We start from the raw sequence: 26,933 nt of genomic DNA, 5'->3' as shown, positions 1-26,933 counted from the left end.
TGATATAAAATTAAGTACTATGCAAGTATATAGTTATGAGTGACAAAAATTTTGTATAAGAGAACTTGAAAGCATACACATATAGCAGTAATCTTATATTGAATACAGATATATAGATTGTTCACTTTTAAGAGTCATCTATTTTATTTTTGTTCAGGAGATATTAGGGTGTATATTAATTGAGGTATTTTAGTGAAGACATGCTAAAAATGCTATTAGTTTCATTTTTCCCATTTCTTTGGCAATTCCATCTTATATCTATATCATAAAACAATTAAAAAAAGAACTGTTAAGTTTTGAATTGTTATCATTTACAAATGTTCGGAGAATTTTTTATCTACTAAAATGACGAAGGTTTTTTGTTGCCTTGTTTTTGGAAGAGGGAATGGTGTAGGGAAAGAAAAAAAGAGGAGGAAGGAGGCTGGGAGGAGAGCCATGCTATAATATTAAAATTAGGCACATTGGACAAGATTGCATAAAGCCCCATGCCATCTTTCTGCTTCAGACCAAATGATTTAATAGCTAATGAGCTCATGCTCCTGTGTCTTTGACTTGCCGTCACGATTTTACCAAAATAAAGTATGAAGTCCTTTTTGCATCTGGCATCTCTTTTGAAGTGATTCTAACTGCTGAGGGATTGCTAACTGAACTGAACGCTTCAAGAAAGCCAATTTACTCAGCTGGTTGCAAAGCCTTTGACCTTAATGGTGGGACTTGGCAAATCAATGCATACACGTATGTTTAGTGTTCTGTCAAGAATTGCAAAAATGCTCTGTAAGCCATAGATCCTTCTGCAAAATACTAGTTTGTAGTTTAAACATTAGTCTTTCTTCAGAGGCCAATGAGGCTAGTTAATTAAGCCTGAGGGGTTATGAACTGTTGGCAGTTAATAAGTCATAAAATTCCTCCATAAAACAGGATGCGAGATTCCATCACTGAAGCAAAGAGTACAAAGGGCCGGTGTATAAATATCTAATTGTACCAAAGGACTGGGCTTTCTCAATGACTGCTCATCTGGAGTCTCCAGGGCATGTTCGCTGTGGTTTCCTGATTTTTAGAAGCCAGTTTAAAAAATGAGTGCATTAAAGGGTAATTTGCCTGAAAGTTCAGGAAGTAAAGGGGGTGGTGTGGAAGCAAGCTGAAGGGGAGAAAGAAAGAGGACATAGGGAAAGGACAGAAAATGAGAAGGAGGGTGGGGTGGAAAGACAGGGAACTCAAAATCAGAAAAGTTGTCTCCACGCAGAGTTAGACATGACGGTATTTGTCATCTGTTTTCTTTTCCCTGTAGGATGTTCACCATGGAAATGGTACACAGCAGGCCTTTTATGCTGACCCCAGCATCCTGTACATTTCACTCCATCGCTATGATGAAGGGAACTTTTTCCCTGGCAGTGGAGCCCCAAATGAGGTTCGGTTTATTTCTTTAGAGCCCCACTTTTATTTGTATCTTTCAGGTAATTGCATTGCATGATTACCCATAATTTTCTTGTCCTTTGCTGGTGTTTTAAATTACACGAGATTACTGACTTGTCCCACGGGAGCAAGAACCAGTGCAGAACAAGTGCATAACCCAGAGCACTGGTTGTCAAGCAAGGGTGGGCTGATTTGACATTTTGTTTGATGTTTATTTCAAGAGCTCACATGTGTTTGTTTTCCCCTCTTCTTGCTTTCTTCCTTGTGCCCTCATCTCCCCACCGTGGTGTGATTTTTCTCTTCCCAGGTTGGAACAGGCCTTGGAGAAGGATACAACATAAATATAGCCTGGACAGGTGGCCTTGATCCCCCCATGGGAGATATTGAGTACCTTGAAGCATTCAGGTTGGTACTTCTTTCTATGAAAGTGGCAAATTAGAAAACAAATGTCAATGGAAACAATACCAAACAGAAAACAGAAGTGTAAATTTTTAACTAAGGTAAAGTAGCTAAAGGAGCTTTCCATCAAAGCTTCAAATATTATATAGTTTGGGGACCTGAATATTGCTACAAAGCAGTAAGGAATACATGTAAGAAAAAAGGTACATCAACATCTAGATGTATCTTTGATGAATATCTTCTCCCATTCAGTAGATTGTCTTTGTTTTGTTGATGGTTTCCTTAACTGTGCAAAAACCTCTTTAATTTGATGTAGTCCCACTTGTTTATTTTCTTCTTATGTTTTCCTTGCCAGGATGTGTGTGTGTGTGTGTGTGTGTGTGTCTGTGTGTGTGTGTGTATCAAAAACATTATGAAAAGCAATGTCAAAGAGTTAACAGCTTATGTTTTCTACATGTGTCTGTTCAGTTTCCCCACACCATTTATTGAAGAAACTGTCCTTACCACATAGTAAAATCTTGCCTCCTTATCCTATATAATAAAGAGGAAATATGCAAATTGACCATCACTCCAACACACAAGATGGCCACCCACATGCTGTCAAAGATGGCTGCCCCCATGTGGACATAAGATGGCCGCCCAAGATGGCCAGCAGGGGAAGGCAGTTGTGGGCGATCAGGCCAGCAGGGGAGGGCAGTTGGGGGAGACCAGGCCTGCAGGGGAGGGCAGTTGGGGTGGACCAGGCCTGCAGGGGAGAGCAGTTAGGGGCAACCAGGCCTGCAGGGGAGGGCAGTTTGGGATGACCAGGCCTGCAGGGAAGGGCAGTTTGGGGCGACCAGGCTGGCAGGGGAGTGGTTAGGGGGTGATCAGGCTGGCAGGGGAGTGGTTAGGGGGTGATCAGGCTGGCGGGCAGAAGCGGGTAAGGGCAATCAGGCAGGCTGGCAGGCGAGTGGTTGGCAGCCAGTAGTCCTGGATTGTGAGAGGGATGTCCGACTGGGATGTCCACCAGGATTGGGCCTAAATGGGCAGTCAGACATCCCTCGAGGAGTCCCAGATTGGAGAGGGCGCAGGCTGGGCTGAGGGACACCCCCCCAAATTCACGAATTTCGTGCACCCAGCCTCTAGTTTATAGATTAAATGACCATATAGACAAGGGTTTATTTCTGGGTTCTGTATTCTGTTCCATTGATCTATGTGTATGTTTTTATGCCAATACCATGCTGTTTTGATTACTATAGCTTTATAATATAGTTTGATATCAGGTAACATGATACCTCTAACTATTCTTTCTCAAGATTGCTGTGGCTATTCAGGATTCTTTTGTAGTTCCATAAAAATTTTAGAATTTTTTGTTTTTTTTTTTTAGTTCTTTGGAAAATCTCATTGGTATTTTGATAGAGATTTTATTGCGTCTATAGATTGCTTTGGGGGGTATGGACATATTAATGATGTTAATTCTTCCTATACATGAACACGGTATATCCTTCCATTTATTTGTATCTTCGTTATCTTATAGTTTTCCAAGTATAGGACTTTTACCTCCTTGGTTAAATTTATTCATAGGTATTTTATTATTATTAATTAAAAATATAAATTAAAAAAGACCTCGTTGTAGTTATATAGGTATATTGGCCAATGGCCCGGTCATGCTCTCCCTGCAAAAAAAAAAAAAAAAAAAAAAAGAGGCAAACAAAAAGATTTCATTATTAAGTAGTTCTGGAAAATTCTGCTATTATAACATACAACATGATTTAGAATGGACATTAATTAGCATCTTAAATGCTCTGAGAAGGCCTTTGCTACTTATTTAACTTTGTTGAACAGACTTCATTGGACTGTAGAATCCTAGCTATTGTACCTCCTAGCATTCTTGGTTCTGAGCAGCTAGTTCACTTTTGGAGCATTGGACTAGGCATTTTCATTTCATGGTAGAGTATAGGACGTTCCTTCTCCCAATAGGTATGATTTCCCTCTCACATTAAAACATCAACTGATAATTGTGTGTGTTTTTTTTCATTTTATCTACGAAATGTAGGCAGTAATTGAAATGTAGATTTACGTATACACATTGCCTTCCGCTTTTTTTCTAAGCAAAGAACTGTTAAAATTAATTTAAGCAAGAAATACAACTAATTAAAAGCATTCTTTTGGGTATGGGTTTTAAAATAAACATTTATTCTCTGGAATTAAAAATAATAGTCCTTGGAAAGGTCTCTGTTTTAAGGAGAAATCAGATTGCATCAATATGGGTCTCACTTGCAAGATTTTAGATTTTAACCTATTGGTAATGTATCATTTTTGGATATTTTATTAAGTAGAAAGTAAAAGCAAACAACTACATAATAAGAAATTTTAGAAGCTGTATTTTTTGTGAAATTTACCACTTATAAATTCCCAAGGAGAAAATCCTGTTGATGCATTTAAAACTGAAGGAAACAATAGGGCAGTGTTTTAATAAGCAAAGTTTTGGTGGGTTTATGCTGTTCTATCTACCATGCATACTTCAATTTCTAATTTGAGTCATTTCTCATTCAAAAGCCAGTGCAGGAAAAATTATTAAAAATTTCTATTTTCAAGAGAACACATTAAAAACAAATATATTTGAGATACAAAGGACAATTCTAGTCATATTCCAGATTTGTATTTTGGGAGAAAAAATATATAATAATATTATTGAAAAAAGCAGAAATAAGTTTATTTACTTTAAAACTTGGGTTGTCTATGAAGATTTTATGTTAATTAGCAGTAAAACTAAAAAATTATATCAAGAAACCATAGTGGTTTCAATGTTAAGAATTCCTTTTTTTTTCTTTTTCTAATTGTATTGATTTTCAGAGAGAGGAAGGGAAAGAGAGAGATAGAAACATCAATGAAGAGAGAATATTGGTTGAGCTGCCTTCTGCACACCCTCTGCTGGGGATGGAGTCCCCAACTCAGGGCATGTGCCCTGACCAGGAATTGAACAGTGACCTCCTATTTCATGGCTCAACGCTTAACCACTGAGCCAAGCAAGCTGGGCTATATTTTGTACCTACTGTTCTCACATGGCAAAATGAGTGATCAAGATTTTTTTAAAAGAACCCTTTTGAATATTAACAATTTCATTAAATAGTGTGAAAACAGATATTAAGTATACATTATTGTTTTTTGATTGAAATGGTAAGTGAATCAAATGCCCCTGAAATTTACTAAATGTCCTTAAGAATGGCACCTTCTCTTTGCCTGTAATATACACACATATTAGCAAACTTTTCCAAACTTCCCGGTACAGTCACATATCTAAGCTTAATTAGAGGAGCAGCACTATTATTTAGCTAGACTGCAGAAATGTAAAATTGTGGCTTTTAATATTCATAGTTTTTAAGAACCATATTTAAATCATAGTAATTCTTTTAATTTTGAACAGTTTGCTATTTGATGTATATGGCTAGAAAAACTTGTGAACATGTTATGAAGGAATCAACAAAGTAAGTCAGGTTCGATTCTGGTCAAGGACACTTACCTTGGTTGCAGATTTCTCCCCTGCCCCGGCTCAGGGTATGTGCAAGAGGCAACCAATCAATGTGTTTCTATCACATAGATACTTCTCTTTGTCTTTCCCTCTCTAAAAATCAATGGGAAAATATCCTTGGGTGAGGATGGATATATATATACATATATATTGATTGATTAGATATTATATGCCAGGCACCATGGTAAGCACTTGGAATTCAGAACTGACTTACTCTTAGAGAACATGATAGAGGTTATACTTTATGTTCTAGAGAACAGATGTACTTAGACACACAGAGAGAACCCTTCTTGAAGGGTTTCAGGAAAGGCTTCATCAAGTATTGTTTGAGTAGTGCTTTCAAGGTTGAGTGGGCGTTTTCAAGGGGAAAAGGAATTGGAGTAGGGCAGATTCATACTGGCAGGGAGAATAGACTGAAAATCATGGAGTCATGAACTGGTCATGCTCTGTTTGCTCAAGGCCATTAGGGTGGGACTGTGTGGCCAGAATATGGATAATACTTCATAAAGTGTTCTTCAGGGAAAGAATTGCCAATCTAACTGTATAAATTTCTTTCTAATATGGGGCCTTAATGAAATAGTGTCCCAAATAATTTTGATGTAGTATTATTTATCCTTCTTAATACAACCATTGTTTCCCCAGTATGGAAATTAAAGATCCTTCTGGCTTCTGTGTATAGGTGTAAGATATGGAGGTGGTGGTGGTGGGGGGGGAGGGAATAAATGGTGCTTTTTCTTTTTTCTTAAATTTTAATTGTTTCTGGACTGTGATGAGTATTTTGGGAGGGGTGGCCTCTCTCTGTGAATCTACATTTATAGTGGGATATAAGATGGTTGCTCATTTTCCCAGCCAAAATGTGTTACCTATATTGCCCTGTGATTTCTATTATGTCTATGGCAAACCAAACATTTTCATGTTTGTTATAAGTTTTAAAGATAATTTTAAAAACATAATGGAATATCTAAATTAGTTCAGATATCTAGTTATTTCTTCCATGCAGTTAATCATTCGTCCCTGAAATAATGGAAGGATATGCTTAAGATTTTTCACAAGAGTTTTCAAAATATTCAGTAATATCAAATATCTCTTACGTTCAACTAAAATATATTTCAAGGTTACCATTTTACAAAATAATTATGGCTATTTTTATTGAGGTCTTACATGCCAGGTCCTAGATTAGAAATTTTATAGACATTATGGCTGATTCTTAAGTGGTTTGTATGAACCACAGAACTACTAATTGGAAGGGTCATGATGTGAACTCAGTTTATGGCTCTGAGATCTTTGCTCTTTTATTCATGCCAGACGGCTACTCTTCTGCTGCTCATGATTCAAAAGGCTCAGGAGCAGTAGAGCACAGTGAACTTAGAATGAAACATAAGCCCTCTCCCCCCTGACCCAAGTCACAAATGCTTAGTATGCATCATGGCAAAGAAGAGCTATTAAACATGGGCTGAATGAGTCAATGAATAAATGAATGAGTCAGAAGAGGGTAGACATTATGCTGACTCTAAGAGAAGCATTGGGAACTCCTGGTATTAAGTGAGTCTAGCAAAAGTCTGAAGGAGCTATGTGAAACCTAACTATCTCTTGGCCCCTGGAGGAGTATTGTTTGCAAAGAACTCTAAATATCCATTCATTTGCTTATAACAATGTCAGATGTCTTCTCTTCATTCAACAAATAATTTAGCTGAATTCCTGCTCAGTATTCTCTGTTCCAATCACTTCGGAAGATTATTCAACTGGTTTTGTTTTATCCATAATCTCTAAATGATCACTGAATAGGTTATTTTAAAGATTACCTATTTGATTAAAAGTCCAGCAAATGTTCAAGTGATTATTTATATATGGACATTTAAATAGTTTGTATATCATGGGCATGAGACAATATGTATCTTATGCTTATAATTAAACCTAAAGAGGAAAGCAGCTCCAAGTGTTTAAAAAATGAGTAGTCATTTCCAATGTAGAAGCAAGATATTAGTAGTTCTTGAAATTCTCCCTATTTTATTGAAAAACTAAATGAGTGAATGAATGTCAGCCTTGTGTGACTTTTATATAAAAGAAGATGTACAAACCCCTTAAATTGGGGGGGTTTTGATGAAATAATAAATGGCTCATTTGGTACACAATGAGAATGATCCTGGAGAGTAGCATAGAGCTGTTGATCTGGGTTCCTTTGATACGATTTAACAAGGCACAACTCCTCAAGCCAGTGTGTTAGAGTCCATAGTTGCCATAATTATTTAACCAAAATATTTTGTGCTTATAAATGTAGCTTTTGCTAAAATACTTTTACCTTATAACCAATTGGAATATTTAAAAATTAGAATATTCAACACAGAGTCAAAGAGTTGAATCAGTTGAGCACATAAAACAGTCCAAACAGCCTATTTTCTTTCTCCTCTCCTGTCTTTAGTTCAGACTTGTTTCCTTTAATAATAGAAGCAAATTTAAAACCCATTAATACAGAATTGTGTCTTGAAACTTGACTAGATAGCATGTCTATAAATGGCCAATTCTTTTCTAAGTGTGGCATCTTTAAAATAGGAACCATAGTTTTTTATGATTTCTCCCCTGCTCATGGCAAAAAAATTAACAATAATGTATTTAATTGAATAGCAGGGGATAGAGTCCTATTGTCATGTTCATAGAGCAAATGTTCTTCAAAGAACTAGTCAATAATGGTCAGCTGGGAGTTTTCTTAGAGTGGCTGGGTTTAGCATGGAATGATGGTAGATAATTTGGGGTAGGGCACATAAATAAGTGCATTATTTTATTTTTATCTCCTTGTTATTTTATCAAACATATCATTTTTCTAATTAATTTTAAAGCACTGACTTCTGAATATTCTTGTCACCTGCATAGACTGAAGAGGGGGTTGCTAAATTCTGTCTGAGAAATGAGATGGGACCATAGAAAACATGTGTTGTTGGTAATGACAACTAGTAAATTTTTATGGTTATTATTCTTATTTATATTATATTTTAACTAGGGGCCCAGTGCACGAATTCGTGCACCTTGAAAGGAACTGTGTGCCACGAGGCTGTGGTAGGCACAGGGGCAGGTTTTGGCCCATCCTCCGTGCCCTGGCCCGGCCCCTCCTGCCACGGCCTCCAGTTGGCCTTGCTTGCACCCACTGACAGCACGGAGCAATTGGGGCCAGAGCAGAGTGATTGGGGCCAGCTCCAGTAGCGGTTGCAAGCGGGGCCAGTGCAGGTGCCAGTGGTGGCTGCTGCCCCGATAGCCCCTCAGGAGCAGGGAGAGGTGCAGAAGCCCTCAGGGGTGATTGGGGCCAGCAGCCACTGCTCGCACCCACTGACTGTGCCAAGCGATTGGGACTGGTGCTGGGAGCTGGCAGCGGGTGCGAGCGGGGCCAGCACCAGGGCAGGACTGTGGTGCGTGGGAGCAAAGAATTTTCAGTAACCACCAGAGGCTTGCCTAAGGTGACCAGATATCCCGCTTTTGGCGGGACAGTCTTGATTTTTAACAATTTGTCCTGCGTCCCGCAGCATTTTAAAAAAGTCCTGAGTTTTGGAAAGAATGCACAACAAGCTAGGGAACAGCGGGAGAACAGGAAGGGAATATATGGTTTTCGGCGGCCATGTGGCTATTTAGCCAGGATATGAGTTTTATATTATTTTTGTTAATTTTATAATGTTAAACTTTAATAATAACAAATAATTGTTGAGAACTGCTTATCAAAGTTCGCATTGTTGATAAGTTGTTAGAATTCGACCACCATTGTTTGGACTTAATGAACAATGGCATTTTTGGGGATTGGCAACGATGAAAACATTTTGTGACTGTCTCTCAGACGATACACATCGTACTGCGTGCTAGTAAGCTAGTTAAACAAGTGATGTCATTACAAATCAGCTATTCAGATAATTTAGGTAAGTAATTTATTTATTTATTTCATAAATACATAAATTTTCATGAATTTAGCAGACAGTACTCGTATTATTTATATTTTATAGTGGCGGCAAAAAGTCTAGCGCCGTCCTTGAAAGTGACACGACTTACGTTACGGCAAATTCAGAGGAAAAATAACACAAGTTAGTATTGTTATTATTTAGAAAGAAATATAGGATTAAAATAATTTTTAAAATATAGTTACTTTATAACAATCAAATTATTTTAATTTATAAACTAACAATAAAATATGTTCATATAATTATGTACCTACTTATTGTGTTTTTAAGCAATATGTATATAATAATTTATAATATAATTTTAAATTATTTTTTTTAGATTTTTAGCATAATGAGTTAGAAAAGAGGATGCAAATTCAATGATGATCTAAGAAGTGAATTTCCTTTTATTAAAAAAACCAAAAGCGATTACAATATAGACCAAATTTTTAATCAAGAACCCCCCGCCCGGGCCGAAACCGGTTTTGCTCAGTGGATAGGGCGTTGGCCTGCGGACTCAAGGGTCCCAGGTTCGATTCTGGTCAAGGGCATGTACCTTGGTTGCGGGCACATCCCCAGTAGGGGGTGTGCAGGAGGCAGCTGATTGATGTTTCTCTCTCATGGATGTTTCTAACTCTCTATCCCTCTCTCTTCCTCTCTGTAAAAAATCAATAAAATATATTTAAAAAAAAAAAAAAAGAGGACCCCCCCCCAGTCAATGGTGTCCCGCATTACCAATGTTAAAATCTGGTCACCTTAGGCTTGCCCCGATGACAGCGACCGGTGCCCCACCTTGGTCTGGCACCCTGTTTTCACCGGCTCCTCCATCCCACTGTGGCCGATGCCCGCCATGTTCCGCACGCGCCCCCTGGTGGTCAGCGCATGTTATAGCAACGGTTCGGTTGTTCTGCTGTCTGGTCTATTTGTATATTAGGGTTTTATATAGATAGATGTAATTTCATGCTAACTGAATGGAAAGTATTGCCACTGTAAAAATAATGAGATACTACAATGACACCAATAACATAGTAATATAGAACATTCATTAAGGTCTGAATATTTGCTAGTTGCTCAGTTCTTTTCATCATTATCAGTTGTTGAGCTAAGTGCTCCCAGTTTCCAGATGGGAATATGAAGACCCTTTGGAGTTTCAGTAGGTTTTCTCATGTCACACAGCTGGTATATAGTGATCAGGGACTGGGTGCCAAAGTTTGAGTATATAGACAGTACTCCTTTATCCCCAGCTACACAGTTCCTCTGTCAAGAGTAGTGATAATATAGTGAGAAATTATTTGCAAATGTATTTCAGTCTATCCAGCATTTGGCTTGGACATCTACATTGGTAACACTATTTTAAAATTGAAAACAACTCCTAGACTTTCACTAACCTTGTATCATATAATAACTCCAAACCACTTCTTTTTGTGCCTTTCCCTCATCTGACATACTTAGAAAGCCTAGCCAATGAAACCCTTACAATTTTTCTTTCTTTTGATAACTTGGACTATTTACAATGGGAAATATATTTTCCTGCTTTGTTAAAAGAAATATTATATATATATATATATATATATATATATATATATATATACACACATATATATATATACATTTACATTTTTTTGGAATGTATATGTAATTGAACTTGAGAAATACCAAATTAAATTTTAATAGAACATAGAGTGATAAATGAGCTTTTAGATCCAATTTTGAAATAAAGAATGATTTGTTGTCATCTAAAAATCATACTCAATACTGCAAAATGATTTGGGGTCTTATTTTGTCTATAAGAACTGTGCTTGATGCTTCCCACTTGGAAATGGGTTATCAATTGTTAATGACAACCAAATATATTATGCTCATGATAGTATGTATTTTCCCAAGGATGTCGAATACATTTTGGGAAAGGGTGGAATTTCTTGAAACAATTTGCCAATATGAAATACTGTACATATCAAATTGACCCTACTACCATCTTTCCCAGACCATTTATCATAGCTCACAAATCAAGCCCACATTTTCTCTTTCTGAAAGACTTGGCTAATAAAGAAGATGTGGGCTTCAAATTCGAACTTGTCAATCAATCTTGGGAACAAAGCAGTAATGATTTTCATCTATTGATATTTTATTTCAGTGAAGAGCAATATATATGAATTTACTGCTGGTGTGATCTACAATTTTATTCATTGTCCAGTTTATATTCTTTATATTCAGCATGTAGAGATCTTTTTAAAAGTTTTACCAGAACACGTCAGAAGAAAAAGATCTATAGGAATAAATTTTTAGAAAGCTGTCAGCTCTATCTGCTCTTTAGTTTCACCAATAAGTATACTTTAAGAACACTTTTTTTTCTCTTTCATCTGTGCAACATATTGTACCAATTTTCATCAAAAAATTACAATTTCTATAGGTGTGTGTCTCTAGATACCCTTAGAATTCTGCTCTTTGACCCTGGGAGTAAATTGATCTTATGCACACCTGTCTTCCTTGGGAAACTTGCAAACTTTATTTTTGGGCTGAGCATCAAAGAGATATATTATTAGACAGTACAGAGCTCAGGTAAAAGGTCCAGGAAGTATCTTGGAGTACTTGAAGTTCTGAAAGGTGAATGATATTATTTTCAGTGAAGAACTATTTAAAATAGTTCAAATTCTACAACATTGTATTTAATATTATTTTAAAAGGTCAGATCAACTATAAAAATTTTAAGACAACATTTTTGCCTTCTGACTTAGAACAGTTTTAAAGCCAAATATTTACAGGAATTTGTGTACCAATTATACAGAGTTCCAAATAATAAGGACTAATTAAAAGAGAAGCTATGTTCAGTGAACTTTTTCCTAGCAGTTCTAAGAAAGAACGCAATTTGCGTGACTAGAAATGATTTGTTTTTATTTGAAGATGGAACAATGGATTATAAAACCCTTGCCTTGCATAAAATCCTCCCAACATATGTGTAATACTCAAAGATATCAGGAAATGAAAGCTTTCCATGAAATCTTATTGTGAAGTTTTTTTAGGCCAGAAGTAACAGATTTTTTGGACTGTCAAGCAGCTCAGATCACTTCATCAACTTGAATCATCTCATCTAGTAATAGTGGAATTGTTGTGCAGTTAATTATGATATTGTCATATCAGCCAGAATGGAAAATAAATATAATTAAGAAACTATGTAGTCACCCTTTTTTTCATAGCTTTATTGAGGATTTTAAGATTATGCTTCCTTTACTGGTAAGAGAAAGCCCAGTAAAAATCACTTATCCTCTGTCTCGTTGAAGAGCTATTAACCAGATTTCAGTGCCTTTGGGGCTTAGATGTGTTTTCTTGAAACCGAATCATTCCCTTGCATTTCCATGATTTCACACCTACAGTTTATTATAAATTTATCGAGATGACAAATAAAGTGAAAAGATATATAATTTTTGTTTTAAGATGTGATAATCATAAATGTGTGTTCCTTTTTTTGAGACCTAGATAAATATAATTTTACTAATAAAACTTTACTTACTAACTTACTGAGATAGAGGAGTCATCTTTGGGAAACTTCTGTTCAACAGAAAATTTGCTCAGATATTACTTCTGAGGTGGAGGGCTGAAGTGGACACCATTTTCTGGTAGATAGGACTTTTGGAGATTAGTTCAAGTCTTTGCCTGACATCAAACATCTGGATGATGGGCTCAGTTTTCCGTATTTCATCCCAGTGATTTCATGTCATGTAGATGAAATTTGTATATCAACATCTGTTCCCATTTATGCAGACATTTAAACTTCGAGGTGTCTGTTAGGAATATGTTCGTCTTTCTTGTGAGCACAGCAGTCCTGGGTATTGATTGTCTATTCTTCTATTCAAAATAGCAGAAAAGAAGCCAGTGGAGGGCAGCAGGCTCAGGAACTGCGTAAGTTCTAGTGGAAAAAGCTTAGGAAAATAACTTTCTTGTAATTGTAGTTTATATTTCACAATTTAAAAGCGGGTGGGAGAAGAGGGGCAGATGGGTGATTTAGTCACCTTTCAACCTCAGCAGAATTTTAAATCCATCTGCACCTCAATTTGGGAAATTTTGCATCCCAAAACAATTGTGGAAAAGTCCATCGAGAAAGTAGCACCTATGCAATATCTTATATATTAAAGAAAAATACATATTATTGCACTTGAAACAAAATATTGTTTCACCTAGGACAGTGGTCGGCAAACTCATTAGTCAACAGAGCCAAATATCAATAGTACAACGATTGAAATTTCTTTTGAAAGCCAAATTTTTTAAACTTAAACTTCTTCTGACGCCACTTCTTCAAAATAGACTCGCCCAGGCCATGGTATTTTGTGGAAGAGCCACACTCAAGGGGCCAAAGAGCCGTATGTGGCTCGAGAGCCACAGTTTGCCGACCACGGACTTAGGATATGTTATTTTTTGTTAGTTCATAATTTCTTTAAATGAAAGCAATATTGGAATTATTTAAATGGCCTGAATTTAAGAAACAAATGAGCATTTTTATTCAAATAATAGCCAAAGGCAAAGAAATGAAGAATTTCTTTGCAGTCCAGAGCAAGAATGGAGCAGGCACAGATATGTAACTTAAAAGTTGTGTAGCCCGAGGAAAGCTTGGTCACTGGACCCTCTGTGCTTTCAGTGTCATAAAGCGTGTATTAGGTATTAAAGTCTCTGGCTTTGCTTTGTGTCCCCAGGTCCTCTTCCCTGTACAAGTTTCTGATACTATTTATTCCCCTTGATATTCCAGGATTTCTAAATTGAAAATAACATTGCAGAAACTATTCAGTGATGCCTTTCTCTCTAATAAATATAATTACACCAAGTGTCAGCAGGTGAGAAAGTCCCTGACTTAAAAACAAACAAACAAAACCTTCCTACAGAAGTAATAAAATCTGGTGTGTTATATTTTACTGAGTTAATTAAAAATCATCTGGTTAAATTTTAAATTATTCAGAGAACTCAAGTCTGCCAAAAGTTTAATTTATTTCACTTAAGTTAGTTTTTTGAGGATAGGAAAATTGATGAAATATCAAATGACTAAATGTAGAATGTAGATGAAAAGTTAATATGAAGGAAGGATCATCCACCCATAGGTTTATTAGTATCTGTTTTAAAAAAACATAACATATTTCATCTGTCTTTCATAATAGAAAAGAAATACATAACTATATATGTATGTATGTATGTATATATATGTGTGTGTGTGTCATTGTAATTACATATGTTTGACACATTTCTCTAAACACCCTTTTGAGAAATTAGAATGCAAAGCGATTATCCCATTGTCAGTACTGAGTATGCAATCCTGTACCAAGTTTGAAGGGCTTATGAGGTCCAGTTTAAAATTTTGTTGTTTTATAATAACTTTGGAAAAGTGTATTGTTCCTTGTAAAATACCCACATGTTCTCCGTTGGAAAGACTCCAGACTGGAACTGAACCGCGAGGTTGCCCCCTGGTGCTTTATGTATTGTTTAATTGTTTGCCTTTGGTGGATGTTTTTATTAAAAGCCTGTTATTTGGGATAAGACCAAAGTGTCATTTTAAGAACAGCAGAAGCAGAGCCGGTCAGTCCCATAGTTCTTTTCATAGGTGTGCTAGTGAACATTGGATGCAGCTAATGAGCCTGTGACATTTTTTTCTTGTAATACTTCAAAAAGAGCAACAACAACAACAAACAAAACCTGGGATTTTTATTTTCTTCTAATAAAACATGACTGGATTGGCTGGAAGAGCTGGGAGCCTGCATGGCGGTGCCCAGGGCAGGAGGGAAGAAAGGAGTCTTCGTGCTGTTCTGACTCTGTTTTGGTCCAAGAGGAACTAGTCTAGAAACCCATGCGTGCTGACACAGGTGGCCCCATCAAGCCAAGGAATGTGGGGTGCAGGGAAGTCCACGTGTTAGGAAGGCCATGGTGGGCTTCCCTGAGTGTTTAACAAACCCATGTGTGCATTAGTGTATGTCAGAGCTATAAAGACAGTTTTTAATGCCCTCCCTTTCCTGACAATGCAATTGCAAGAGAAGTGTCATTCTGAGATGTTAAGATCACTCTGAATATAACTAAGGTCTGGGAAAAGTGTTTTCATTGAATAGTTTTAATGCTAAATGTTCTTTTTCCCCCTGAATATTTTATTTTCTCAAGTGGCACCATCCCTTCGCTCACTGATTCCTCAGCTTCGTCTCTGGAAAGCATTCACAGTGTTCTCTAGCAGGTCCTGGCCACAAAGCACAAGTGAGAATCGAACCAGTCTTCTTCCCAAGCTGGGCTTTGTGACTGTGACCTACCCCCAGGCAAAAACTTGAAGGCAGTATACCTTGATACAGCTTCTAGGACTTAAATGATCTCATTAAATTCCGATGCTAGATATCATTGACATTTGAGGAAATATGATTATTGACAAAATGTAAGCCCGTTATATACTATATCACTTCAAAAGGAGAAAGGCCATTAGGCCATAATTACATCAGAAACAGTATACACATTTGGCTGGTTTATAAACTGTCACTTTCAGAAGTATGAAGACATATAAAAGTTTCCAAAGGCTCCATTATGACCCTATTTCCAACAGTATTCTCTGACAAACTAAATAAATTACTGCATATATTGGACCTTTGAGGCTTGGGGCAAAGAATGGAAAAATTATTTACAAAAGCTTGAAAATATTTAATCACTAGAGGCAGGGGGGCAACAGTGTTTTAATTAGCAGGTCCTCGGGCCATTGGCTGACTGGAGGCTTTCTCAAACAACCACACAAATGCACCGAATAGCTGTTTGCCAGCCTTAGGGTCAGGCCTGAGATGAAACAGATAAGATAATTGGCTCTAATGAAATCCAGAAGGCCTTGGCTTTCTTGTTTGAGCTTGGATTTGAAAAGTGCGTGTGGAAGTGAGGCTTAATTCAAACCAGAACTGAGCTAGGCCCGTTTCTCAGTGACTTTGATATTGTTTGAAGTTCTAAAAGTGTTCGCCACACCACTAGCCTGCTGGGCTGGGCCTCCCTGGTACCCTTAATTACTAAGCTTTATTGCTGACTTTACTACACAGGAAAGGGGCCATTATATGTTCCATCAACATCAGCTCTTCTCAGATTGGAGGAAAGGGCAGGGTTAAAGGCCACTGTAGGAAGGCAAAAACTTCACTTTGAGGTAGTCAGATCATTTACCAGGGTTGAATTTCACCGTTATGCACATACATTCCTCACAACACAGAAGCCCAATTTCCATTTTTTAAACAAGTGATTACTTTTCAAAACATTTTTGTTTGTGCCTGTTTTTTGCAGAGAGAACATTTATTTTTTAGGGGCTAAAATGATTGCACCTGATATATTGGGGTGAAAAAAAAAAAGAAAGAAAAGAAAAACACCTCCCAATTAATCATCACACCAGAAAGGTCTGGTTGAATTCTATAATAAGGAGGATTATTATTAATGCCCCTTTGAAGTGGAAATAAGTGAGGAACCCTCCTGTGGCTTTAGAGTTGTCCTGACACCCCGAGGAATAAAGACCCCTCAGGAGACTCTACAAAATTAAATCCCAGCTTCCAGAAGTTCTCACAAAGGGGTTACACAAAAAGTGTTCCCAATTCGGTCCGAAGCCAAGAAGCTAAAATGAGAAATCTCTCTCGTAGGGGATGGCTGTCGAGTCACCAAGGAATTTCAACCTCCTGAAACTTGGTACTGCTCCTGTTTTGGTCCAGTTAGTAAAGATGGATTGTGCATCTTAATGAATTAATAATTATTCAGCCCTTCACCCTCTCAGAGGAGGAGACCTGGTCATGCTGTGGAAGCTAAGGGACATGGAGTCCAAGCCTATTTCCTGCCCTATTTATCACCTTTTGGGTAACCAAGTCATGAGTGATACCATCTGACGTGGCTCTCTTTGGAATAAAAAGTTAATTCTTTTTGCATTCTTTAAGTAAACTTGACATTACCAAGGTCTAATGTTATACCTGATCCTGGTGACCATTCATCCAGTACTCCTTTCTGAGCATTCTTAGTCACGGGCTGGACTGGACCCTAGCCCTTTGCAAGCATGTATCTGGGCCGAAGTAACCACATGGAGAGCCCAGGGAGATCAGCTTTGGGAAGACAAAATCAAGCCTCCACTCTGTGACCTCTCCTAAGAGAAGTTCAGAAGGCCTGACTGACTTGGGCCAGTGATGAACTTGTGTCAGTTCACACCAGAATAAAAATCTTAGAATAATCAGCTAATTCAAAGAGTGCTTTTTTCATTAGGCACTGTGATGAGGTGACTTGTTTCCCCAGAATTCACTTTTTGATGCTCTAGCTCCCAACGTGACAGTATTTAGACATGGGGCCTGTGGGAAGTAATTAGGGTTAGATGAGGTCATGAGGGCATAGCCCTGATCTGATTGGATTGCTGTCCTTCTACAAAGAGAAACCAGAGAGTTCGCTCTCCAGTCCTCCTCCCCCCTCTCTGCCTATCTCTCTGTCTCTCTGTGTGTGTTTCTCTCTGTGTCCCTCACTCTTTCTTGCTCTCTCTCTCTCTCTCTCTCTCTCTCTCTCTCTCTCTTTCTAGCTCTTAACCCCTAACCTTCCCTCCCTTGTGCATGCACTGAGGAAAGAAAGGCCATGTGAGCACATGGCAAGTTGGTAGCTGTCTACAAGCCAGGAAGAGGGCCCTCACCACCCCTCAACACTGCTGGCACCCTGACCTCTAACTTCTAGGCTCTAGAACTGTGAGAAAATACATGTCTGTTGTTTAAGCCACCCAGGCCATGGCATTTGTTATGGCAGCCTGAGCAGAGTAAGCAGCCACCACAAAGATCTTTGGGAGATCAGATAACCCATAATGGCTCTTAGCTTGAGATATCAATAAAAGTCTTTTCCAGACTACATTCTGCTAAATACTAGATATGGGGGGTGGGTGGGCATTAATAACTGTTTCTGAGCAATAAAAAATATCCTTAGGTGAACAAAATCTCCTCCTGAAGATAAATAATTTGCAAAAGCAAATTAAAGACTAAGCATTCCAGTAGTAAGGAAGTCTTACATTATTTAATTCATTGTTCCTCAAAGTACTTGAACATAGAACTCCCCACTCCAGTTTCACTTCTCCAAAATAATTATAAATATCATGGAAACTAGCATTCCATAGAACATAGTTTAGGAAATCCTGATAACATGGGAGCAAACTCAGTGGGCCTTTTAGACCGTTCATAACTAATTAATAAACATGATAACATAGAAGTAACTAAAACTTACCTACCCTTAGGAACCTTATACTTAATCTAATAAAAAATCAATAAATTATATTGTTGTAAAATGCGTCAAATAATATTATCTGATATGATAAGCACTTGGGTGAGCGAGATTCTACAGATTTTCTTGTCCATTTCCCAATGGTTGTATCTGGGTTGTTCTTAGATAACACAGGGTCATAAAGACACAGAAAGAAAGGAGAAACAGAGAGTCAATAAGAGAGGGAAAGGCAGAAAGAGGGTCAATTTCCTTTGATATCACTATTAAGTCATCCAGTGAATTTTCTTAGGGTAAAGTTACTGCCATTCAAAATTATAGCAAATTGGTGATATTTTACAGTCAATGTGTATATTTTGTTTCAGCTTAAATATGTGCATATATCTCCCAAACTTATATTAGATCAGATATGACACATTAAAAACATGGATTTGTTTTTCTAACTCTTACAATTAGCAACTAATTGCAGTGTGAACATATAATTGGTTTTATGGGTAAATCCATTTACGGACTTACAAAGTTTTAGGACCTCATTCTTTATTTATGACTATGTTTTGCTAAGGGAAAAAAGTGAACACAGTTTATCTGAACGTCAATAGGGGAGAGTTTCAATGAAGTGAAAACCTTCATGATAAGAAACCACACCTTGAAATAAGACAGTAAATGATAAAATATATTACTTTTCCTGCTTAAAAAAGAAAAGTGGCTTTGGGAGTGGACCCTACAGTATCATGGTGTGCCAATGTCATTTCATTTCCAAAGATAATATTTCTGGTTGTACAGATGTTTTGAACTTTATTAAACCACAGCTGTGGTTATCACATATTTTTTCAAAAGATATTACAGCTATCAAAGCAATAAATCAGCAAAGTCCTTAGTCATTTGCTTAAAATGCTCTTTCTTTTTACTCCATGCATAAGTACTCACCCAGTGTCTTTAAGATGTCCATGGAAGGTGAATTATATAAGTGGAAGGAAAAATCCTAATAAAAAAAAATTAATGAGAAAAAACATATTATTTATATCAGAGCATTCAGATGTCATTATAACATGAGCCTTTATGACATTTAATACATCACTTCCCTGATAAAGAGAAAATATTTCTCTTGAATAACACAAAAGAATGCAGCCTTCCCTTGCTAAATTGGCCCTCATCCCAATATGCTGAGTATGGATGTGCTTGGGAAGTCAGTGTGGCTGGGAGGCTCAGTGTTCCGGGAGATGAAGAAGTGTGACAATTATCTCCCCAATGTGACCACTGAGGGAAGAATTCTTCCCTGGAATAAGCCTACGGAATACTTTCTTCCACGAATCATAATGGATTTTTCCCGGGTCCAACATAATGTGTCTTTCTTACCAAAGCCCCAAAGCTCTGTATCTATTGAACTATTTTATTTGTCCTCAAATATCCTTATAAATAGGACAAGGTACTCGCCGAGATCACAGGAAATTAGTGTCAGGACTAGAACAAAAGCTTGAATGTTCCCTCACCAGTCATTCAAAATGGGAACCTGAGTACATTCCAAAGAGAACATGACTGGATTTAGAAAGTTGCCCAGGAGAAGCGATTCTGGCTGCGGAGCGGCCGGGCGCCCAGCAGTGTCTCACTGCTCGCATCCCATTTCTACGTGGAGAATCTGGGCCGCAGCCTCTGCCACAGTTTCTCTGGTGCTTTATGATTATCTCGCCGTGATTATTTGCCATTCTTTATTTGCCATCCCATGACACCGTGTCTTTAATTTTCAAAGGGTGCATGTGAAAGGTGGAGACCTGGATTTATATAATGTAATTTTCTAAAATGGTAGCTGCATATTGATTTATATGACATCATCCAGTCAACTTTTAAAAATTCCATTTACATATTTTAAAGTTGGTTTCCTGAATGCTTTCATTCGTTAGACTTTCATCCCCTCTTATAATACAGGACCAGCCACTCAGCAAGGCCTTCTTCCCTTCTGGCAGGCAGGGGTGCCTGTGGGGGAAATGCCATGCACTAGTATGTGTTGGAAATGTACTGGAAACTTGTTCCTGGATAGAGCTCTCCTGATGTGGTGCTGAGGGGTGCAGAAACGGCACAGCTCTGTGCTGACTGCTGGGTCAGTGTCCCGCTTCAGCCTTGGGTGCCTGAGGCATCTTTCATGAGTGTGGATGTGCTAAAGCTGCTTGGCAAGTAATTGTCCTGCCACGGGCTCAGTGCTGAGCCAGTTGCTGTGGAGGAAAATGCAGAAGTATTCAGCGGTCTCCCTGGAGAAGTGTACAGCGCTGATTGGGAGTGAGAATTACTGTGAGACAATTAGAGAAGAAACAAAGCATGAAATACTGACCAGTCAGTAAGAGAACGCAGATAAAGGAAAGGGATGCTCATCCAAGCCTTATACGTAGCTGCCCCCCAACCCCTCAGGCATCCAGGGGAAGATGATGTCACACAGCACAGGCATGCTGTCATTCCTACTCAGGGGCATGGGGCTCCATCTTGTACAATGACGGGGACTCTCTTTCAGAGAAAGAGTACAAAGGAAAAGAAAATACAAATAGGTACAGTGTCAAGGATAGGGTCCATGTAAGTGAGGAACTCTGAAAATTAAGCTTCAGTGATTTTATGATAAAGATGCCTTGATCCACAGAACCTGAATACCTTGTACTGCCGTTATTTGGAATGAAACTACAAAGTGTCTTGTAATGAGCCTTCAATAAAGGCAGTGGCTGTGCTGGCTGGTGATGAGAAGCAGAGGAATTCACAGGGTGGAGGATTTCTTAGAAAAACTGCACTGACAGAGAATGGTCTTGACGTAGAAATTTAACTGGGGATACATTTTCATCTGAGGGCACATGCCAAGGAGATCAAAGTAAAGGATTTTTTTTTTCATCTGTCTTTCCAGTGTATGCTAAGGTAGAGTTAAAACAAACAAGCAAAAAAACCACCCCCCCAAAAAAACAAAAACAAAAAACCAAAACCATAAATGATACAGCAAGGGAAAAATAACAAAGTCAGTTCAAAGAAAATGAAACAAATCCAAGTGGGGATGGGGAGAGCAACCACTGTTTTCATGGGGAGAATACCTTTTCTATTGATTTTGGTGTGAGGAGTCTGCACCTGCTTGTGAACATGCCTCAAATCTGGATTCAGGCGAGTCCCTGAGCTGGCCCGGCTCTGGCTCTCCTCCTGAGGGTAGAGTTGCTTTAATGCAGTTCACATGTAGGGTGTTTCATCTTAACCGGAGTGATTTATGTTAATGAAATGAAACAGAGAAAATACCCTTGACATCCTACTCTCCTTTTAAAAATATTAAATAAGTATGTCCAGGACTTTTGTATGATTATATTTATTAAAACAAATGGAAGACTTCAATACATTCCAGAATACATTTGTAGGTGACCCTGGGTAGGGTTAAGTCCATTAGGAGAAAAAAAAATGAGTGGTGGCGTTCCTTACCAATTCCAAAATTTCTAAACAGTTATTAAGATCAAATAATGAGCATCAAGTCCAAAGTAATATATTCTATGATTTAGAAGATTTTTTTGGAGGGGCTGGGGGTGGGGGGGTGTCTGGCTTCTGAAAATGTGATCCCCAAATCATGATTCACAAAAATGTATTCAGAACATCTTTATAAATCTGATACTAGGCCTCCTTGCGACCTCACTGGGAATTAAGTATGGGTCATCTTTACCTATCTTTGAAAATGTTATAATTTAAGAGTTTATGTTCTGGTGTTTAATTTTTTTACTAATTATAGAACTAGTCACTTGAACAGAACTCACAAAACAGCAGAAAGACTCTTTTCAACTCATATTTTATTAGTATGCATTTGCCCATCCTTATACAATGCAATTATGTAATTAAATTTCATAGAAATTAAATTAGTCAAATGAATGGATTTTAAAAATATCAGTTGATTGCAATTTTTCTCAGAAGTTACCTACCTGAAAAAACAACAACATTAGATAAAGAACATGTCTGATTATTTTAATTGCTGACTAAATTGTAATTTATCCAGCTAATTGGGACATTTAGAAAACTCAGGATTAGCCAAGGAAAAAGTTTACTTGCTAGGAACACATCAACATAGTTTTAATTCCACTAATATAAGTAAACAATGATCTATCTTTAGAGGACTATTTAAAGTCAAGATTAAGAAAATAAAACTGAATAAAATTTGTATTTAAAAAAATCTTTTTGTCCATTGCTTTGGGCACATTTTAACAGATATTTACCAGAAATTTGCCTAATGCTATGGAGCTGTAGGTATTTGGCAAGCATGTCAGGTGGCAGCTACCTGCCTTTATGCAGGACAAGAAAATAAAATGAAAAGGAATTTCATCACACATTCCTGGGAAATGCTTAGCTCTTTCTGCTGGTTAGTATATCATTACACTATCATGTGCTAGCAACTGAAAAATTACTTTTTTTGATATATTGGATATAAACATTAAGTAAATGATATTGTGGGACTCACAGTGTTGATGGTGATGGTGATGATGTTGATGATATCCATTTAATGAGTATTGAGATTATTATTGCAATTTATAGTATAGAAAACAAGTCCATAATACTTCAAGAACTTAACTTTTTAGAAAGAGAGTACAAAAAAGGGTCCGTATGTAGTAAAGAAAGTATTGAAATGGCTAAGTGAGGACAGATAAGAGGGTATAGACACAGGGAAGTAAGGACAAGCTATAAAGCTTGAGCATGAAATGCTAAAAGAAAACAAATAAAGGAGGAAAATTTTAAAAAAAAGTCTAATAGAGGACTAAATCATCAAATCAGGGGTAATTTTTAAATGGATGGGAGTAAGGAGCCATTACAGCAAGGAGATAGCAAAAATAGTAAATGCCATGATTTCCAATTCCTGATAGAATTCATGAAATGGGACTTCATCATGGTCATTGGCAGTATAGCTTTTATGGTCTGTACATGTTGTCACTACACTTAAACCCCCAAAGAAGGCAATGTGGTCAGTGTCTGTACAAATTGGTCAGGTCTTGTGATTGTTAAATACTTTGAATATCACAGAAGTTTAAAATAATGCTTTTATAACATAATGGGAAAACTTATGCAATGGGTTGCTAACGTGATTGGAGTCAGATTTCAGATGTCGATGGAATTAGCTAGAAGGGATCCTTTAATCCCACCACACAGTACTCTCCAAGGCCGAGTCTGAAACCAGAGAAACAAAGGCCATGCCTCCATCACACAGCCGGTGAATGGCAGGGCCTGGTTTCAAACACAGGTCGTCTGACTCCAAGCCCAGGGCACTTTAAACTAGATTACATCCAGCAAATTTTTCTAAATATACAGCCCCCACAGATCTGTCTTGCCCCAGCATCGTGTTATTGTAGAAAAGGGGGTTTGAAAGCTTGACTAATTGATTAGCGGCTATTCTCTGTGAACCTGACATAAACACACATTTTCCCTATTTAAAAGAAAAGGTTGCAATAATTTCTATTTTACCTGGACCCCTGTCAACAGCCCTCCTCTCTTCCTTCCTGTCATTGCTAGGGATCATTGTGCTTTAGGACTTGGCCATGGGCTCTTCTCTCCTGCTTGCCCCCTGCAGATGCTGTTCATAGAGTTCATCGCACCCCCTGGGTTTAGAAACGATGGCCGTGCTGAACTTGAACACTCCTTTTCAGCTGCCTGTGGTTTCACCACTTCTTAATATGTTAAATTTAATTAGGCTGTGGTTGCTAGCTCCTTACTTTTTCGCTTGCCATTCTGTCAGTTAATGTTTCCCTTGCACAGGTCAGGAGGCACGAGGGAGAAGAGGAGAGGGGAGGGGGATCCTTGGCCAAATCCAGGTCAAGCTGTTTAACCAAACGGTAGCTGATTTTACTACTGACTCCGTCTCTGTGTCTGAGCCCCTGCAGTACCAGGAGACCCTGGCAGGAATGGAAACATTCCTCCTGTTAGTCCTGTGCACCGTCCTCTTCCTTGACTTCATGCAGAGAAACGCGAGGGGCGAAATAATTGTAAGCATTACAGCCTTTCACTCTAATGACCTTGACTCTGCACTGGAATAAATGTCTTAATTATGAAGAATTTGGCCCAGACCACATTAGCAGGGCTGATGTTTGCTTTGCACACAGACCAACATATGTTGTGTCTTTGCAGTTGGGGCTGTTGGTTAGGGGAACCGAATCCTGCTGTTCTCTTAAAATGCATGTTTTAGGAAGAAGGAGCTTTTATAATACTTTGGTCCTGAGGAATATTGCAACAGTGCCCAAGCTAAAGGTTTTACAGCCCCCCAAAAACTAGGAGGAACTGGTTAGATTTTGACTCTAACCCCTAAACTAACCCTGAATATCAAAATTCATTTCCTAAACTAACCCTAAAAGTCAGAATGCATTTTGCTATTTTGGTCATTACCTTGAGCAGACAGCTGAGCATGCTGCAGTCTCCTCACCACTCTTGGCTACTCCATAAAAAATGGCCTCCAATGGTGTGAATGTGATTGACTTTAGAAGCTGTGTAAATACAACTTCATTTTCTACAACTAAACTTGGAGTGGGCAAAAAGAAGTCTATTTTCTATAAATGCCTTAGCATCTTCCCTTAATTTCAGGTTATTTGTTTGTGAGATAAATGGCAGGACACAGAATTTCATGTGCATTTTCCTTTGGGAATACCACAGTGATTTAATCATTTTCTATTAACATGTTCTGCTGAACAGTACTATTAAGTATAACCTCAATTCTGGCACAAACTATTTCTTTTGGGGGAACCAATTTTGTAGTTTGCCACAGTATTTCTTGTAAAGCAGGTAATCTAATTACTTAAATTATTGAGAACCTGAGCCTGGTTTCAAACCCTAGCTCCTCTATTTACTGCGTGTGTAACCCTGGCCAAGTCAGTTAAGCCCTCTGTACCTCAGTTTTTCACATCTGCAAAATAGGAAACATGCATAAGAATACTTTCCAGGATTCTGTGTGGAATATATGAGTTTATTTAAGTAATGTATTTAGAATAGGGTGTGGCACAAAGTGCCATTTGCTATCATTATTATTTTGAAGTAGGCTTCCTAACTTGTTAAGCTGTTCCAGTTACAATTCATACCTAAAGATATCCTATCTAATAAAAGAGTAATATACAAATTGACCATCACTCCAACACACAAGATGGCTGCCCCCATGTGGTCAAAGATGGCTGCCCCCATGTGGACACAAGATGGCCACCACAACTTGGCCAGCAGGGGAGGGCATTTGGGAGGGACCAGGCCTGCAAGGGAGGGCAGTTGGGGGCAATCAAGCCTGCAGGGGAGGGCAGTTAGGGGTGACCAGGCCTACAGGGGAGGGCAGTTAGGGACAATCAGGCTGGCAGGGGAGCAGTTAGGCATCAATCAGGCTGTCAGGGGAGTGGTTAGAGAGTGATCAGGCTGGCAGACAGAAACAGTTAGGGGCAATCAGGAAGGCAGGCAGGCGAGCAGTTGGGAGCCAGCAGTCCTGGATTGTGAGAGGGATCCCAGATTGGAAAGGGTGCAGGCTGGGCTGAGGGACACACACCCCCACCCCGTGCACAAATTTCGTGCACCAGGCCTCTAGTTTTGATATAATATATTCTAAGATTCACACATTACATTACGGCAGAGATTTTCAATCTTTTCCTTTTCATGGCACATATACACTAATTACTAAAATTCTGCCACACGCCAAAAAATGTTATATTGTTTGCAGATCTGACCAAAAAAAAAAAAAAAAAAAAGGATAATTTTTATTCTTTCATACTGGACAACTATTGTCATGTGGCTGCTGTCATTTTTTTTATTTGACAATCGAAGGGAAAAGAGGTCAGTGCCCCTGACTAAATAGTCAGTATTGCATGTTTTAAAAATTCTTGTGACCCAATGTTTGAAAATCACCACATCGGGGCATCATAATTCTTAGGCACATAAAATGTGGCTTTTTCTGGAAATAAGGTGAAAAAGAACAGTGTTAGGGGTTAAGGCCTGAATGGGGCTGTGCCCAAAGGTTACTCTTCTCCAGGACACCCCCCTGCTCACAGCCTGACCTCAAAACAGAGAAGGGCCTCTTGGACTCTTTAGAAGTCATGGGGATACAGACTGATATACACATAATATTCATTTGTCATGGACTGTAATAGCTTGTTGCTGTAGAATTGTTTTAAGCCAAAGTCTGCAATGAAAATAACTCACTATGTCTGATTATTCAGATATCATCATCATTCATTCAAATTGCTCCTATTTTTTTTTTTTAATTAAAGCTATTCTTTGGGCTGGTCTGTTCATTGCATTCAATGTGCCAGTGACTTTTTTCAGCCTATTGTCATATGTCACAATCTCATGGTAACTTGATATTTTCTGTCTTGAAATGTGTACCCCTTTTGATTTTTATTGGATCATTTATTCCCCTCTTGATTTTTGTTGCACTGTGATCTCCTGATCTCTTCTTGGAATTTTAAAAGCTCATTCTCTTTTACTTTTTCTTAGTTGACTTCTTCTTTCCACTCCTCAAAAGATGGAGTGCCTCGGATTCTGGCTCA

At 38.1% G+C, this 26,933-nt stretch overlaps 1 protein-coding gene across 1 annotated transcript in view; it reads left to right on the top strand.

The window, feature by feature from the left end:
- The window catches only part of HDAC9 (histone deacetylase 9), a 379,234-nt gene that overhangs the window by 217,794 nt on the left and 134,507 nt on the right, over nucleotides 1-26,933 (top strand). Inside the window, exons 18-19 of the mRNA XM_008148368.3 lie at nucleotides 1,289-1,408; nucleotides 1,721-1,818. Coding sequence (XP_008146590.2) covers nucleotides 1,289-1,408; nucleotides 1,721-1,818 — 218 coding nt within the window. The remainder of the gene's footprint in view (nucleotides 1-1,288; nucleotides 1,409-1,720; nucleotides 1,819-26,933) is intronic.

The sequence above is a fragment of the Eptesicus fuscus genome, chromosome 14, assembly GCF_027574615.1.
Source record: "Eptesicus fuscus isolate TK198812 chromosome 14, DD_ASM_mEF_20220401, whole genome shotgun sequence".
Lineage (NCBI taxonomy): Eukaryota > Metazoa > Chordata > Mammalia > Chiroptera > Vespertilionidae > Eptesicus > Eptesicus fuscus.
Note: the sequence above shows the minus strand (reverse complement) of the source record. Positions and strands in the feature narration are given on the sequence as shown.